At 60.8% G+C, this 17,057-nt stretch overlaps 1 protein-coding gene across 1 annotated transcript in view; it reads right to left on the bottom strand.

Annotated features, from left to right (window-relative positions):
* The window catches only part of SPTBN5 (spectrin beta, non-erythrocytic 5), a 46,404-nt gene that overhangs the window by 513 nt on the left and 28,834 nt on the right, over window positions 1-17,057 (bottom strand). Inside the window, 33 exon segments of the mRNA XM_032621718.1 lie at window positions 375-506; window positions 905-998; window positions 1,875-2,035; window positions 2,182-2,273; window positions 2,370-2,465; window positions 3,575-3,625; window positions 3,627-3,686; window positions 3,856-4,032; window positions 4,246-4,331; window positions 4,334-4,455; window positions 4,626-4,744; window positions 4,746-4,844; window positions 5,031-5,186; window positions 6,095-6,289; window positions 6,518-6,571; window positions 6,573-6,723; window positions 6,841-7,043; window positions 7,523-7,735; window positions 7,929-8,378; window positions 8,380-8,550; window positions 9,170-9,313; window positions 9,450-9,540; window positions 10,672-10,844; window positions 11,449-11,526; window positions 11,806-11,994; window positions 12,228-12,688; window positions 12,691-12,748; window positions 12,945-13,058; window positions 13,833-13,947; window positions 14,032-14,147; window positions 15,425-15,772; window positions 16,277-16,411; window positions 16,769-16,873. Coding sequence (XP_032477609.1) covers window positions 375-506; window positions 905-998; window positions 1,875-2,035; window positions 2,182-2,273; window positions 2,370-2,465; window positions 3,575-3,625; window positions 3,627-3,686; window positions 3,856-4,032; window positions 4,246-4,331; window positions 4,334-4,455; window positions 4,626-4,744; window positions 4,746-4,844; window positions 5,031-5,186; window positions 6,095-6,289; window positions 6,518-6,571; window positions 6,573-6,723; window positions 6,841-7,043; window positions 7,523-7,735; window positions 7,929-8,378; window positions 8,380-8,550; window positions 9,170-9,313; window positions 9,450-9,540; window positions 10,672-10,844; window positions 11,449-11,526; window positions 11,806-11,994; window positions 12,228-12,688; window positions 12,691-12,748; window positions 12,945-13,058; window positions 13,833-13,947; window positions 14,032-14,147; window positions 15,425-15,772; window positions 16,277-16,411; window positions 16,769-16,873 — 5,009 coding nt within the window.

Genomic DNA, 17,057 nt, shown 5'->3' with positions numbered 1-17,057 from the left:
CCACCCCTGCTGTGATGTGATTCCTCAGGCACAAGGCTGTGTGTGGAGTCTGTGTACTGTGTCACTGTGTGTAGGTCTGTTCTGCGTGTGAACCTGTGTGTGTGTCTGGGTGACATCCTGGCTTCCAGGCTCTCTGGGATAGTAAGGCTCCTCCCCTTCCCCCCCTGGAGCAGGGACCTAGTCCTTGGACTGGGGAAAAGCTGGGAGGATGGAGACAGAGAGTGGGGACAGGAGCAAGGGTGCAGGAGGGGCCTGGCATCCTTGCAAGCAGTGCTGCATCTTGGAGAGGAAGGACAGGAGAGCAAGGAGGGAGAGAGTGTGTGGGCGCCCGGGAGGCTTCCTGGTGTGTGCAAAGGGAAGCTGGGTACACTCACCGTGGGTCTGGCCTGAGCAAGACAGCCGGCGGGAGCCTCGTGCAGTTTCCTCTGCGGGAGCCCACGGGCCAAGGGTGGCTGTCGGCGCAGTCGTGTCTCCCTTGGCGAGGAGGGTGGGGGCAGCCGGGGAACCTGGGGGGAAAGGGAGCCTCAGGTCTGGACTCTGTCATCACTGCTGAGACCGTGACAGGGTGGGGGTGGCCCCACACCTGAGCAGTGTAGTGCCCTGGGCTTAAGAGGGCAGCGTCGGGGCTTCCCTGGTGGCGCAGTGGTTGAGAGTCCGCCTGCCGATGCAGGGGACACGGGTTCGTGCCCCGGTCTGGGAGGATCCCACATGCCGCGGAGCGGCTGGGCCCGTGAGCCATGGCCGCTGAGCCTGCGCGTCCGGAGCCTGTCCTCCGCAACGGGAGAGGCCGCAACAGTGAGAGGCCCGCGTAACGCATAAAAAAAAAAAAAAAAAAAAAAAGAGGGCAGCGTCTGTGCCAGTCATGGGGGCTCCGGACTCCCGCCCACACACCCAGGTGCCCTACCTGAGCGGAGCGGCTGGGCCAAGCACCCTCTCAGCAGAGCGCTCAGCCGGGAAGCCCAAGGGTCTGGCTCGGAGCTCTGGGCTCAGGCTGGGGGCTGCAGAGCCAAGGAAGAACAGCAGTTAGCCTGGCCCGGGGGTTGGCCATCTGCAGCAGCAGACTCCATGCCTGCTCCTTCCTCCTTGCCATGGCTTGAAATCCTACCCCCAAGCTGATGGTATTAAGAGGAGGGGCCTTGAGGTGACTTCCTAGTCTCCAGAACTGTGAGAAGTGTCTGTTGTTCAAGTCCTACCCAGCCTGTGGTATCTTTGTTATAGCGGCCCGAACGGTCTAAGAGGCACCTGCTTCTGGCCGCTCCGCACACACCAAGCCTTACCCACGCTGAGAGGCAGCCCAGGCCCAGCACTCGGGGGCAGGTTCCCCCAGTGCATCCGGCCTCCTGGAAGACAATGCCGATGGGCTCAGGGAGGCTTAGCCTGGAGAAGCTCAGGTCTCTTTGGGATTCTGGAAGGACAGCCTCAGGGAGATCCCAGGGGAACAGACACAGTGTAAGGAACAGAGCCAGGAACCCAGAGGGACTCCCAGGTGGGGCCCCTAAACGCGCTCTCCACACGGAGCCTGTCAGACCACAATGATGAAAGATTTCTGGTCTAAGGGGTGCTTTCTGTGTATTCCTCCTAGCAGTAGAGCTGGGCTTGGCCACTGTCTGTAAGACACCCCAAGGGAGGTGCGTTCAGAGCTGTTTGAAGACTACAAGGTTAGGGAAGGCCTCATTAGTAGAGCAGAGCATGGGGAAGCCCGTGAAGATCCTTGAGGGAAGGGCTCAGGGGAGTCAGACTCCAAAGTGGGTGAACAGAACTGGGAGGCTGTCAGGGCATCAAGCCTGGCTCCACTTCTACTAATTAGCTATGTGATCTCTGGCAAGTTGCCTACCCTCTCTGGGCCTTAAATTGAGAAAAAAACTCCCACTTACCTCTCAGGCACAGAGATAGTAGATGTGAAACTTCCAAGGACGCATCCAGTGCCAGCAGCTTGGGGCCCAGGGAATCAATGCCCCTCGCGCCTGCTCCGTTCCCCAGGCTTCCCCTGGAGCCTGCCTGCCGCGCTGCTCGGGGCTCCATGCCAGCTCTCAACCTGCCCTTCAGATGGTGCTGCAAATGGTCTCTACCGCAGGCAGCCTGCGGCCCAGTCATGAGCCCAGCTGCCTCCAGCCCCCTCAGCTGCCCTTGGGGGGCTGTGCCTGTCAAGTCAGCGTGTCTCTCCCCTGACATGGCGCTCACCTTAAGGGGAAAGTGTGTTTTCCATCTTGGTGATCCCTTGGTCTCTCACGCTGGGCTTCTGCGAGGTCAAGGGTGGCTGTGGAAGCCGCGTCCTGAGGAGAAATGAGCGGTAGAGTTTACCACGGCTGTCTCTGCTCTTCCCTGTGGGTCCTTCTTTGTCCTCTGCCCGCCCACCCACTGCCCAGTACCTTGGCTGCCATCCACTCGTCCTGGAGCAGGCTCGGGCAGCTGTCTCCCCGCCGCCGCGAGGCCCCAGGGCAGCCGTCCCTGGGGCTCACGCCGGGCTGTGGAGAGAAGGCGCGAGGCTGCACCAGCCTCGCCAAAGCCTGACTGTGTCTCCAGAGGCTCCCAGGGAAAGGACTGGACTGGACCAAGGTGCCCACGGGGAAGAGGGAGCCAGGGGGTAAACTTCCAGGGAACCCAGGAAGAGGAAGATGAGGGGCGCACCCCAACTTGGGCGAGGACAGAAGCTGCGAAGTGGCCCCGGGGAGCCAGACTGTCCAGTTGCTGCGGTGGGCACCACAACTCGAGCCCGCCAGGCCCCGCTGCCCTCTGAGCCCTCAAGTGGCTCTGTGGAGGGCAGCTGCTGCGGAAGCAGTTTCCGGGCATTTCCCTGGCTCCTCCCAGGCAGGAGCTCCTACGTAAGCTCCAAAAGTCCCCATGGCAGGGGCACCCTTTGCATCCTGAAAATGCAAGATGGGGCCCAGGAAACATTGTGACCAGCTTAGAGGCCAGGGGCCCCCTCTGGAAGGTGGGTGAGGCATCTAACCCTCCCCAACCTCCTCATCCCTGGTGACCCCCCTGGTCCCTGGTACTGCAGTGCTGGCTCGGGGTGTGGGCTCCCTACTCCGACGGTCCCTGCCGCGCTCTCCAGGGAGACAGTGGTGGCAAAGGGTATGCGAGGCCTGACGGGGACACGTGGCTGCAGCTGTGCTGTCTCGGTCAGCTGTGCTCCGGGCCACCAGCTTCCCAAGGGCTCTGCTGGAGGGAGGTCAGCCCACTGCCACCTGTCCCAGCTTTCAGCTCCTTCACCTGTGGCTTCTGTTCCACCTTCGGGAGGGGAGCCAGGGGAGCCAGGCCAGGGCTCTGGGGGCTCCATGCCCCAGCCTCTCCTCCCCACGTGCCTCCCACCCAGAGAGCCCCCACGTCCTCACTGTTATTCATCTTTTCCTGCTCCAGCTATCCCAGTGCACACGGCGCCCTAGCCTACCTGGAGATGTGGGCAACAGGACGTGACAGCCAGCAAGGGAAAGAATAGGGCTTTCCTGAAGGGTCAGATGTGGGCTCAGCGCCTGGAGAGAGCCTGACTCTCGGGCTGAGACCAGGACCGCCCACCCCCATGGGCCCCCAGGCCCCTATCTCCCAGTGCACCCTCATTTCAACCTCCGCTCACCCCTGCCTTCCTCTGCAGTTGAGCAAACTTCTCCTCCTGGGCAGCCGGCAGCCAGCAGCTTTTCTAAGTCCTGGTGTCTGCGGAGCAGCCACTCCACATCTGACACCGAGCGCTGGGGAGAAGCAAGCCAGGGTACGGCCCAGCCCTCGGGGGTGCAGAGAGCCATTCCCTCACCCTCTGCAACCTGGCCAGGGGCCCAGGGTGCAGGGGAGCAGCAGGATGTGCCCTTGGCTGTAGCTGCCAGACGGTGCAGCCAGCTAAGGGGCAGGGCCTCGGCTCACCCTGCAGTTGGGGTCCAGCAGGAGGTCCTCCCGGCACGCCAGCCAGGCCTCGGCCTGGTCCAGCCACTGCTGCAGCTTCTGCAGACGCCAGCTCCCCTCACAGCGCTCCCAGTGCAGGGCCCAGGCCTCCCTGAGTGCCCGCGGCGGACCAGCCAGCTCCTGCAGGCACTCTGTCATCTGCGGGGGCGGGGCACTGGGGGTGAGATGCTTAGGCAGGGCCACGGGGTGGGGCAGGGCTGGAGCACCCAGCAGAGGTGTCGAGGGAAGACCGTGAGGCCTGGACCCTCCCCGTCTCTGCCCCCCTCTCTCCGTCCTTGCCTGGCCTTGTGCTCCTGCTCAGGGTTCCGAGGCCTTGGGTAACTGGGCTGTGCGCCCAGCTCAGCCCCAGACCCATCTCTGTGCTCGTCCCTCCAGGGACATGAAGCGGCCATTGTCCACCGGCTGCTGCCCTTCCTGCTGTACATCCTGGGCTCTTGACGGCAGTGCCCCTTGATTTGTTGCCCCAGCTCCTCCAGCAGCTCCAGGAGCCACTCGGTCCCAGACACATCCCCAGCCAGCTCCTCTGAGGACACCAGCCCCTGCTTCTCCTGAGCCCATGCTCTGCAGGGCAGGGAGGGGAAGCTGCTGTCAGGGCCAGGAGGGCAGACTGTGGTGGGGGGCAGGGCATGAGCTGCATAGGGAGATGGGGACTATAGCCCCCCAAAGAGCTGGGGTGACCCCCGCCCTGCAGGGCAGAGCTGAGCCAACAGCCGGGGCAGGATGCCACCTACAGCAGTTCCCGACAGCGTCCGAGGAAGGCGTGGCCCTGGGCAGCCTCCTCCAGCTGCCGACCCTGCTCCTGGACCTTGGCATTCAGGGTGGCCCAGGCCTCCTGCACCTCAGCCAGTTGCTTTGGCCAGGCCCTCCTGAGCCACAGGGTGTAGCTGGCCCAGCTGGCAGGGCTCCATCTGCACCTGGGCCCCCTCCTTTTCCATTGCTGCCAGTCCCCCCTGCAGCCAGAATCGGGCCTTACCCCCTGGCAACCCGATGCCTCTGCTCCTTTTCAGGGAGCACCCATCCACTCTGAGAAGCCCACCTCCACAGCCCGGGCATGCAGGGCCTCCCTTCCCACCTCTGGGGTCCCCTCACCCAGGGGAGGAGGTCAGACGGGCAGCCCATGGGGCATGGACCCTTACCTCCAGGCATCTGTGCTGTTGCTGCAGGGTCTGCACCGGCGCTGGGCTGCGGCCACAGGCATCTCTTGCCACCGGGGCCGCCTTCTCCTGCATCCAGCCCTGGAGCTCGGCTGCTACCTGCTCAAAGCCGCAGACCTCATGGGCCATGGCCAGGTTCTGAGAGAGGAGGGCGGGCCTGCTCCGGCCAGGGTCCTCTCTCCCTGGAGATGTAACCTTCCGGGCCACTTCCTTTTAAACAAGGAGGTCCATGGGGCTTGGTGACTCGTTCATGACCACCGGGTACAGGAAATGTCCCAGATGTGGCAGCTGCTCTGTGAATGTGTGATGTTACTGATGACGGGGTAGGGCCCTGGGGGATTCTGTGAGGAGAGGGTCTTCAGTGCCCAACTCATGAGACGGGCAGAGGTGGGGGCTTGGAAGCAGGTGGGAATGAGTCCACAGGAGGGAGGACGTTCTTTTGGGGGCATCTGGCTGAGATGAAGAGGGTCGCCTCAGGAGGCTGCCTAGCCAGGACGCTCAGAGGAGGTATCCCTGGGCTGCAGGCTCTGTCAGGGGCTCGGGGACCTGGACTGCTTTTCTAGAAACTACCAGCTGTGGCTGAGAGTGAAGGTCATGGAGAAACGCTGGGGATGCCCTCAGTACACAGATCCACTCAGAGCATTTAGATGAGAAGAGTGAATGGCTGGAGCGGTCTTGCCCGGTTAGTGGGTGTGGTGAAGGACAAGAGACCAACGGGGCCTGTGTCTTAATAAACCTGAAGCCTATGTTTGGAGGGGGCTTTGCGGGGGGGGGCGGGGGTCAGGAGCTGGCCAGACATGCTTCCTGTTTCTCTCTGGAGGTGTGAGCTGCCAGGGGGAAACCAAATCGGTGGAGAGACTCGGAGAGGGCTGGAGGTGGAAGACTGCGACTTTTGATCTGCTTGGCACTGGGAGTTGGAGGCAGCCACCTTGCTCCACACACAGGCACACAGACACGGTGGGGCTGCCTGTCCCTGGCCCAGGCAGATTACACACACAGCTGTCCCAGCCCCTTGGCTGCCCCTGGCTGAGACTGAGGGCACCTACCTGTGTGTGGATTTTCACTGCCCGGTCCAGTCTCTCCCAAATGGCCTCGATGTGACTCCGCTGCCCTTGAATCTGGGGAGAGCACCTGGGTGCTGCCCATTCCAAGGAGCTTGCCTGCTTCCACAGGGCCTGCACATTGGCCTGTCCCAGGCTCTGGACTTCCTTTCTGAAAGCATCGAACTTCTCTTCCAGCAGCTGCAGGGTGCAGGGCCAGGAAGGTCACTCTGGAGGTGGCATCCAGCAGCTCTCAAAGCTACTGAAGGGCTCGGCAGTGTCTGCCACTCCTGACGTCCCTCGGCCCTGCCTCTAGGACCACGGGGATCCTCCCAGAGCCCCCCACTTCCTGTGTGGCCCCCTCCCCCTTCTCCGCCCTTGTGGGCCACTCAATCTACTCTCCTCCAGGTTCGCTCAGGAGTGACTCACCTTGACGGCCTCCAGGTCCTGCCTGTAGTCCTGGGACTCGGCAGTGGCCACCTTTGCTGGCCAGCCAGGCGTCCAGGAGCAGGGCTTCCCGCTCCAGTTGGTGGAGCTGCAGCTGCTCCCGAAGGCCTTGCCCCCTGCCCTCTGCTCTCTGCAACAGCCCTGAGTGGGTGTCCCTCACTGCGAGCATCAGGGCGAGCAACTTGGGGCTGCGGCAGGAAGGACAGTCTGCCTGGAGCCCTTCCTCTCCAGGCTGGACCGGCCTCGTGCCTCTGTAGGGAGAGCCCCTCCCTGCTCCTCCCTATTTGGGCCTGGCTCCAACGCACATTTCTGGGTTCTGCCCGCTCTCAAGGAGGGCTGCTGTCTGCTGCAGCCTCTCGATGCGTGTGCTGAACCCCTCCAGGTCTCTCCTGGTGGCCTCCAGCCACCGCAGAAAGGCCTGCGTGGCTCCGGCACTCTGGCCCATATCCTCAATGTCCCGTTCTTGAACACAGCCCCATTCTTCCAGCCAGGATCCTGCCTCTGGGAGCTGGGGTGACATAGAGGACAGGTTTCCCTGGGTGATGCCCTCCAGGGCTCCCAACTTTGAGTTCATGGCCTCGAGATTTAGAGCATTGAGTGGTTCTCAACTTGGCCGATGGGGATCACCTGAGAGTTTTAACAATTGGCTATGCCTGGCTCTCACCCCTTAAGATTCTGATTTGGTCTGGAATACAGCTGAGTGTCAGCACTTCTTAAAAGTTCCGGGTGATACTAATGTGAAGCACTGATTGAGAATCATTGGTTTAGAAAAAAACAGCAAAACCAAACCAAACCAAACCCAGTGGGCCGTTTCCTGGGAAACATGCTGAAGGAAGATCTTGGGGACAGGAGACAACTTAGTGGAGGTGACAGAAGATGCACAGAGACCCTGGAGCCCCACCTGGGCATTACCTTCCAGCCCTGCCTACCCTCTGGGTGTCCTCAGGACCAGCCCCCACCCTTTCGTGCCCCATCACACTCCCTCACCTCCATCATGAACTGCTGGGCCTCCTGAGCCTGCTGCAGCCGCTGTCGCCTCTGCGTAGCCTCTGCCTGCAGGCGGCCCACGGCATCCTCCAGCTGCCGCGCCCGGGCAGCCACGTCACGGGCAGCAAAGTGCCCAGCCTGCACCAGCTCGTGCCCTGCGCCCACTGCCGCCTGGGTCAGAGCCTCAGGGCTGCTCATCTCAGTCTCCAGGTTCTGCAGAGTCGGAGGAAGATGGGGGATGCTCCCGGGTGCTCCTCGGGGAGCCCAGAGTCACGTCTCAAGCCCGGTGCGATCCCACAGCTGCCCCCAGAGAGAACCCTGCCCCTGTGACCACCAAAGAATCCAGGGAGAAGCTTCCAGCCCGAGGCGACTGACGATGGCCCCGCCCCTCCCGCTGGGCCAACACCTGGCACTTCTCCTGCAGGCGCTGCAGGGCACTGGGGCTCTGGCCGCAGTCCCGAGCAGCCGTCAGGGACAGCTTCTCCCGCACCCAGGCCATCTCCTCGTCAGTGTCCTTGAAGGACTGCAGGAGGAGGCTCCGGGCCTCCAGGGCTGTCCTGCGCTCCCTCAGGGGCGCCCGCTGGCTCTCAAACCTGCAGCAGTGGAGGGCGGGCCCGGGGCAGGGGGCACCCTGGTCGTCAGGATCAGGGCCACACTGTGACCTGCACACCAGCTTGCCCGCTCTGTGCCCCTCACCGTGGGCAGGGAGGGCCCCGAGGAGCCGAGCTGGGGGGTAGAGAGGAAGAACGGCTTTACCGCTGAAGCAGCCGCTGGGCCTGCTCTTCCACATCTTGGGCCAGGCAGTGGCCTTCCCAGGCAGAATGTGAGGTGGGCACGAGAGGGAGAATCTAGAGCTGCACCCAGCCCACTCCAGGGCCGCACAGCCTCACCTCACGGGCCTCCTGTAGCTTGGCTGCCTTCCTCTGGCAGTTGGCCTGTAGCTCCTTCCAGAGTTCTCTCAGCTCCTGCAGCCGCTCCTGCATGGTCTCTGAGGATGTGAGGCCATCCCGCAGCAGCCTCTGCCCCTCCTACAGCCACAACATGGCACACACCTCATGGACTCAGGACTGCTGGTGTCAGGGCACTTGTGTTGGCTCCAACCACCGGCCCCACAGCTGCAGAGTCTGTGTGCTAGCTGTGTGATCTTGGGCAAGTTCCTTAACCTCTCTGAGCTCATTTTCCTTATCCATGTAATGGAGATAATAATGGGTATTTTGTTTAAATGAGATCCAACATTTCAAATACTTAGCAGGGCACTTTATATCACAGAGAGGCAGCCTGGGGTTGGGGCCTGCCCTTTGCAGGTGGAAGAGGGTAAACTTAAAAGGTGTTATACTTTGACTCCTACACGAACAGGACTGCTGGCTACATACCCTGACTCTGTCCTCTGATGTCTGTCCAAGAGAGCTGTTAAAACCATCACGCCAAAACACCATCCTTAAAATTCTTGAAAAGGCACTATTTTTGGAGGGTGCCCAGGGAAGCCACTGCGTCTCATGGCCCTTTGGTGCTTAGCACGGCATCTGTATGCAGAAAGCACTCGAAGGTCGGCCATCCACGGCTGTGATTCGGAGCCAGCTACCAGGGCTCTGTGGGGTCACCCCCTGCTCTGGCCTGTAAGCCCATCCCTGGTCCCCAAGACCTCACCGTCTGCAGCCTTTGCTGGTGGTGTACACTCGTGTCCTGCGCCTGGAGATTCTGCGGCCGCCGCAACTGTGCCTGCAGCCCGGCTGGGTCCTGCCAGCCCTCTTCCAGGACCACCAGGTTCTTCTCCCTCAGCCATGCGGCCACCTGGGCACACTGGGAGGAACAGGCCCTGCTGCCTAGGGCTCTCCTTTCCCCTAACCTCTGGGCTGCCCCGAGGAAGAGTGGTTTGTCCCGGGGGCAGCCCCTTCTCTCACCACAACCACTCCCCACGCCGGCCAACCTCGTAGGAACCCTGCAGGAAAGGCTGCAGCTGCCCGAGCTCCTCCAGCTGGTGGCGACAGGTCCTGGCTTGCTGCAGGAGTGCCTCTTTCCTGCCGGAAGGAGGGTGTCAGGGGCCTCAGGTCTGCTCACTGGGCTGTTATGGGTGTGTGTGTGTGTGCACACGCATGCACACACACGTGCATAGGTGTGCCCTTCCAGCCCAGGACAGCCTTTCTTGTGTATCAGTATACCCTGAGTCTGTCTCCTCCTGCTGGGGCTGCCAAAGGGTGTGGAGGGCAGAGGAGATGCAGAGAGTCTTGATGGAATGAAAACAGCCCCCTAGAGGATGCCAGAAGCCTGAGAGGGAGGGGATCAAGACGGCACTGTCCTGGGGGACAGCCGGGCCTGCCAGGAACCACCTAAAGGGGCTGGGGGAGGGGGGCAGGGAGTGTTGACAGAGACCAGCAAACCCACATTTTCCATCTGTCAATCAAAGACCTCGGGTACCCAGGTGGGGTCCACCTGCAGGGAAGAGGAGGGCATGGCCGCCAGGGCACCAGCCCAGAAGCCACAAACACAGTGGGCCCTGGTGGGCTCTCTGGGAAGGACGGAGACCCCCACCAATCTGGAATCCAGCTTTTGGCCAAATCTGCCTTGATCTAAACGTCTGAGGGGCTGGACGAGGCAGCTGAACCAGATGGACTTTTATGTGGAAAAAAGGCAGAGACTGGAGTCTCATAGCTGTGCCGGCTTCAGTTAAATGAGCATAAGACGTATGCCAACCCCCCTGAGTGCCAGGCACCACACCGGGACATCAAGGATTCCTTTCTCATCCTGACCACAACCCTAAGGGGCAGGTATTTTTATCCCCTCACTGTAGACATGAGACTCTGTGAGGAATCTGCCCCAAGTCCCGCTGTGAGAGGGCAGCGCAGAAACTCAGCGCCGTCTGGCTAACTGCTGTGCTCTGGTATTGCCATTTCATGAGGTCATCTCTCTTGTAGTTTCTTAAGCATGTGCTTCTTTTTAAAAGTCCCCTTTATCTCAGCTGAGTGACCATGTGCTGTTTGACTCCATAACAGGTTGACACACTGCAGGGTCAGGAGCGCTGGGGCCCTGGCATCTGAACTCAGCCCCTGGAAAAGCCTGGTGAGCCCAGGCTAAGGGGATACAAGGGCAAGGGAAGAGCCTGATGCCTGTGCCAGCCCGCCCACGGCTCCCGCAGCCAGAGCCAGAGGTACCTCAGGAGCACGGCCTGGCACCAGCCCAGGGCACCCTGGGTCTCGGGCTGTCCACCCTGGTGCAGGCTGCGGGTGGAGGCTTCCAGCGCGCTGATCGCCTCCGCCTGTGCCTCCAGGTCTCGCTCATGCATCTTCTGCTTCCACAGCAGTGTTTCCACGTCAATCAAGGAGTCCTGGGAAGCGATACTGTCTACAGGGATGCCCCCTCCCAGTCCCAAGCTATCTACTTTCCTACCAGACACATCCCCCCAATCCCTCAAGGCTGTATCTGGCTTTAGGGCAGCGATTCTCAGCCAGGAGAGGCATGGGGAATAAGGGTCAAGTGTTAGAATTTCCAGGGCAGGTGGAGCTCCTCCACATAACAGGGACACCCTCTCCTCTGCACTCCCAGTAAGGCTACGTCAGCACAGGAAACGGCTCCTGATCATCCTCTGAGGACCCCCATGAGTCAGGCTTGCCTGCCACAGGGGTTGGGACAGTTGTGGGAAAAGCAAACCTCTGGGTGTAAGGAAGTGAGGGGGGCAGAGGAGAGAAGGGTGTTGGGAAAAGAAGGCAAGAATGCGTCAAGGGCCACAGGCTCACCCTCTGAGCTCCCACAGAGGGCCCAGCCCCAGATGCATAAGAACTGCCAGCGATGGACGGGTAAGCCACTGCTCAGTGACCGACGTGCTTGAGGGTCGGGAGATGCCCTTGGCCTGGGGAGCTCTGGCGGCACTGGCTGGTTTGATCTCTAATGCTGCCCTGGCAAACACTCCCTCACTCCTGCTGGGCACCTACCCCGAGACCCTCACTGGCTGGGCAGGCTTCCAGGCTGCAGAGCCAACTTTCCACCTGCTCCACAGAGCTCAGAGCCAGCTGTTGAGAAAGGAAAAGGCAAGAGGAAGTGAGCAGAGGGTCCAGTCACTGCAGGTGGAGTGACCCTGTTGGTGGCCCAGTGGGAAACCCGGGACCTGGGGCCTGGCTCAACAGAAGGAGTCCACAGCAGGCAAGATTTGCCGTGGGTGAGCTGAGTGGTAGGCGGTGGGTGGTGGTGGGAAAAGCCCCTGGCACGGCAGCCTCTCTGGCTTTGGCTCTGACGAGGGGCAGTGGGTTTAGTACAGGCCCCAGGGGTGGGGGCGGGATGGAGGCTGCTACCTGTAGCTCCAAGGCCTGATACAGCTGGAGCTGGTGTTCCTGCCAGACCCCTTCCAGGCTGTTCAGCTCCTGGTCTAAACCAGCCGGGGCCTGGAGGATGTCGGGGGTGGATGGGTGCCCGGCGGCAAGCAGTCGTTGCCCAGTGCTTCGGGCCAGGCTGATGCTGTCTGTTTGGGCATCCAGCTCGGCCTGTAAGAGGACTGGGCTCAGATCCCAGAGGCTGAGGCTTCCTGAGTGGGAGGGAAGAGGCCCAGTGGGAGGGAGGAGAGGTGGGGAAGACCACTGAGGGGGTTAGAGGGAAGAGGAGAAAGGCAGAGGTAGCCGATGCAGAAAGAACCCAAGAGAAAAGTGGGATCACAGTAAGGGGGAGGCCAGAGAGGAGGCGAGATCCCAGGAAGGGCCTCAGGGTCTGGGCAGCTCACCTTGCGATCCTGGCGTTCCTCCAACATGCTCTGGACATCCGCGAGGCTGCTGGGGGTGCTCTGGGTGTCCATCTCAGCTCGCAGCCTCTGGGCCCAGATCAGCAATTCCTGCAGCGTTGCCTGCCGCTTCTGTGCTTGGTGCAAGGCATCCAGCGGCTCCTTCCTGCCACAGGGTTCATCAGCTAGTCCTAGGGCCTCTGAGCCCCTTTCCCCCGCCAGTGCCTTCTGTCCCTGAAGCCCCTCAGCCAAAGAAGGGCCCATGGGCTGGGAATTAATAGGGTGGCGATACAAATGGTTATTAGAAGGATGGAGAAAGACTCTTAGGGAAGGGTGGGGATTGAGACGCTGCAGGGGATGGGTCAGCAAGAGCAGTGAGGGAAAGAGGCCTGGGGGTTTGTACCGCTTCTGGGCCCCACTCCAGAGCTGCCACCAGCCGCCCATCATTGCCTGCTGCTTGCGGCAAGGGTGTGGGCGGCCTCAGGGCTTCTCTGGCAGAAGCGGCCTACCTCATGCTCTACAGGCTGTGAGGGAAGCCAGGGTCAGCGGCTGGGGCAGGGAGGCAGGTGGTGCTCAGGGGAGCCCAGCCTATGGTTGTACAGCTCAGTGGACCTGGCTGGCCCCCGGTCCCAAGCACGCCCCCGCACCGCCGCGTGCCTGCCCAGGGTCCCACGGAGGAGGTGCCTGGGCCTGAGGCCACCTCCACACCCAGCTTCACACCTCCACCTGGCCCTGGACGAGGCCTATTTCCTGCTCCACCTCCTCGTGTTTCCGCCTCAGCCTCTGCATGCTCTCCAGATCTTTCCCACAGTCCAGGGCCTGGACCAGGGTGGCCTGGGGAGGAAGGGGGCGTTATTATCAGCCTTTTCTCCAGCTCCTCCCTCACTGCAGAGGGGTCGCTGGCCACAGGGTTTCTGTGTGGGAAGCAAGCACCCAGCCTGATTCCCTTCCCAGGGCCCTCCGCGGGCTGGAGCAGGCCGCCGGCCCTGACCACAGGTCCCTTCCTTCTGGGAAGGAGGAAGGTTCCCAGGAGAGACTTGGGGCTGGAGTTTCGCTGGCGGTAGGAACCTCCACGGGTGTGCTGCTTCCACACGTATGGTCTCACTTGACCCTCGCTCCTTTGCAGGGAACTGAGATGGGCTGGCCTAGGTGAGGCAGGAAACAGAGGGGCAGTAAGAACAGAGCCCTCTGCATGCTCAGAACAGGGCGTCACGTGCTTCACAGGGGGCTTCTCAGGCCGCGTACAACTTCCCCACTCCCACCTCTGCCAGCGTCTAGGCCAGGTTTCTCTGTGGCTGCTGACACGATCCCGGGGTAAACCTACTGCGGGTTCTGGCCTTGCTCGGGGACCACAGAGGAAACGGTGGGGAGCGGGATGCTCTGGCCTCTGGACTCACAGTGCTTCTGGGAGAGAAAGGCGGCAGGTGGGCCAGCCTCCTAGAAGCAAATGGGGGCTTCTAGGTCCGCGGTTGACCCCAAGAACGGCTGGCAGACCCTCAGATGGCCCCCTGATGGGACCTGCCTACAGGTACCCAGCTGAAGAGGAGAGGCGGGTGAGGGGGGGGGACGCACTGGCTCCCTGGCTGCATCAGCAGTTCCACTGCTTACCTTCTCCCCGATGTGCTGAGTGAGGTCATCCAGCTTTTGGGACAATGTGTGTATCTCCAGGGCCCCTTCAGGCTGCCGCTGGTAGCAGAGCAGGTTGCCATGGAAACTGTTCCACCTGACGGAGAGGGTGTAAGGCTGAGTCTGAGGTGACCCTCCAGCTCCCTCTCCCAGCCCCACTGCTTCCGGCTCTGGGACTGGCCTGTTGTTGAGCTGCTGTCACCGTTGGCAGGTGGTGTTGAGTTGCTCAGGGTCCTGGTTCTTGGACTGCAGGGACAAGTCATTGACGCTCCTGATGTGGGCATCATCCACCGTGTCCTGTGGAGGTGCAGGGGGAGGGCATCTGTGGCACCTGCTCCGAGCCCCTTCTTTGCACTGCATCAACACTTGGAGAGTGTGCTCGGGCCTGAGAGAGCTCGAGGAACTGCACGTTTGCGGAGTGGAGGCAGCTGCTTCCCCTGCCGTGGCCATCCCATCCCATGTCAGGTGCCCTGAGCAAGATGCACCTGGGGTCTGTAGCCCAGGGTCATCTCTAAGACCAGGAAATTTGCTCCCCAGGTCGGGACCCGGCAGGAGTGGGAGGGCAGGCACGCACTGATGAACAGAAGCTTTTAAAGTTAAAATGCAGCTTCTCAGGATAAGAAAAGCAAAGTAAGGGGTTGAATGAAATGGTGAGTGCCAGCCTCCTTAGGTTTGGGTGTCCCTGTCCCTGGGAGTCACTGGGCTGAGGCTGCCACAGCTTAGACACTGGGTGGGGTTCACGGCTACACGGGGCTGGGGTCCTTGACAGTGGATGGACTGCAGGTGTCCTGCCCCAGTAAAAGCGCCTTGCACTGGTCTACATCTCCAGAGCGCTTCCCAATAGGTGTGTCATAGGTGCGCAGGGAAGGGGGTTTCTCTCTTTTATAGAAGCTGGAGCAGAGCTCAGAGACTAACCTGGTGAATTTATGGCAGAGCCAGGACTCAAACCCAACTCCTCAAGTCTATCTAACACTCTTTCTCCTACAGCATCTGGCACAGTGGCTGTGAAATTCCACCGTTAGTAAAGGCCATCTTAGATTGGAGCACTGCAGCCTTTTAAAAAAGTCATATACTTACTTCAGGGGGTGAGGTTAGCATGTCTGGGCTCTTAATACATGACTGTGAACGCACTTGGCCCATGTCTTCCCTCTATACCACATAAGGGAAACTGATTCTGGTGTGTGTATGAGTAGGGGCTGGGGAGGGGATGCTGAATGAGAGCTCTGAGCAACTGCAGTTTATTGATCATCTACTACACCCCGGCACACGTGCATTCTTGTTCTTTTAAATTTTGAAATAATCATAGATGCACAGGAAATCGCACAAGTGTCTAATGAAGGCCCGTGTGCCCTTCCCCCAGCTTCCCGATGGTAACATCTTACATAACTATAGTGCCATATGAAAACCAGGACACTGACTTTGGTATAACTGTCAACTAGACTACAGACTTTATTCAGAGTTCAGCAGCTTTTACATGCATGTACCTGTGTGTGTGGGGGGGAAGGTATAGCTCTAGGCAGTTTTATCACATGTATAGATTCCTGTAACCACCACCATACGTATATGCTCTCTTACCTATGAGGTAAGCGGTATCCCCATTTTAAAGATGAAGAAACTAAGGCTTGGTGAGGTGAGGGAGGCTCCCCCTGCCTCAGACCTTTCCCCTCGGCCATCCTGGTGTCCTCACTTTGGGGCAGGGTGTGGGCTGAGGGCCTGGCTGTTACCTTGGCAACAGAGGTCATGATCTCCTCGTGGGCCTGGACCTCAGCCTCGAAGGCCTGGTGTTTCGGCATGTGCCTCAACTTATCTTTCAGGTCCCCAGGAGGGACTGGTTCTTTCAGCTGCTGGAGTCACTCCTGGATCCAGTCCTCGGCCTGGTGGGGTGGGCGGGACATGACCCTCATGATCCTCATGCTGCCCCGGTCCACAGAAACGTCCCACATGCCTGCGCTCAGCTGTGCCCAGGTAGCTGGCTTCTGGCCCAAGGGTGGGGCTGGGCAGTGCCTGGTAAATAAGATCCAATGGTCTGAGCCCAGGAAGACAGCCCCAGGCCCAGATGGCCCCTCAGCCACACAAAGGGGCTGGCCAGGGAGCTTGGGTGGGACCTCATTTCGGAGGTGAGGCTCACCTGCCCCGGAGCCCTGGACTTCTCTGCTCCCTCCCAATGCCTCTCTTTGCCCTGGCTCTGTGAGAGCTTAGGAAGCAGTGGGGTCTCCACATACAGGGTCTTCAAATCAAATGTCTGGGCTCCAGCATGGCCTCTGGGAAAGCCATTTAACTCTCCAAACTTTAGTATCCTCATCACAGGGCTGTGGTGAGGCCTGAATGAGCCCGTGAAGGTGGACGTCATCTGTAAACTGGAAAATGTGGCCCAAGTGGAAGGTACTGGGCTGGAGAGGCCCTCTGACCTGGAAGGCAGCCCTGATGAGGGAGTGTCCCCGGCTCTCCGCCAGCTCCTCCACCCGAGCCCGGCGCTCTAGCGAGCTGCAGAGCAGGTCCTGCTCCCTGGGGCCCCCCGAGCATCTTCACCTGCTCACACAGAGCCGCCTCCAGTGGGCGGGCTGGGGCTGGGGGGAACTCAGCTCTCCGTTCCTCATTCGGGGGAGCCCCGCCTTCAGCCCTGCATGGCCCAAGGCTGGCCAGTCCTCCCAGCAAGCCAGAACCAGCCCCCAGCTCTCCCCCCACTGCCCCCGCTCCGCTGCCCTGTGACTACCTGATCTGGAGCCACGTGGCCCCTGTGTCTCTGCAGTGTAGCCCACCCCATCCCAGGCCCTCCTGAGCCACACATCCTACTCTGCTCAGTCAGCCCCAGCCAGGCACCCCTAGCCCCCCAGGCCACCCCCAAACATCAGCATTGCTTGTGGGTACACACCGAGCACCCCACCTTGACCACGCCCAGGATCCCCCAAACCCATTACCTTCTCGTCCTGGGCAGTCAGCACCTTCTGGAATGTCTCATGCTTGCGAATCAACTGCTCCACCTGTTCCACGGAGCTCCCCAGGGCACTGGTTCTCCGGAAGACCTGGCTCAGCCCACGGAAAAGCCAAAGGGGCCATCAGGGACTGTCCAGCCAGCCCCCCACCCCCATTTGCAGCCGTCTGGGTCGAGGCAGTGCACAGCCTCTGGGCTCCACATCGGGGAAAGGGCCAGAGCCCCAGGAAGCAAGAGAGCAGGTCGGGGAGAGGGCAGAGGGGAGAAGAGGGTGT

Source organism: Phocoena sinus, chromosome 2 (genome assembly GCF_008692025.1).
Source record: "Phocoena sinus isolate mPhoSin1 chromosome 2, mPhoSin1.pri, whole genome shotgun sequence".
Lineage (NCBI taxonomy): Eukaryota > Metazoa > Chordata > Mammalia > Artiodactyla > Phocoenidae > Phocoena > Phocoena sinus.
Note: the sequence above shows the minus strand (reverse complement) of the source record. Positions and strands in the feature narration are given on the sequence as shown.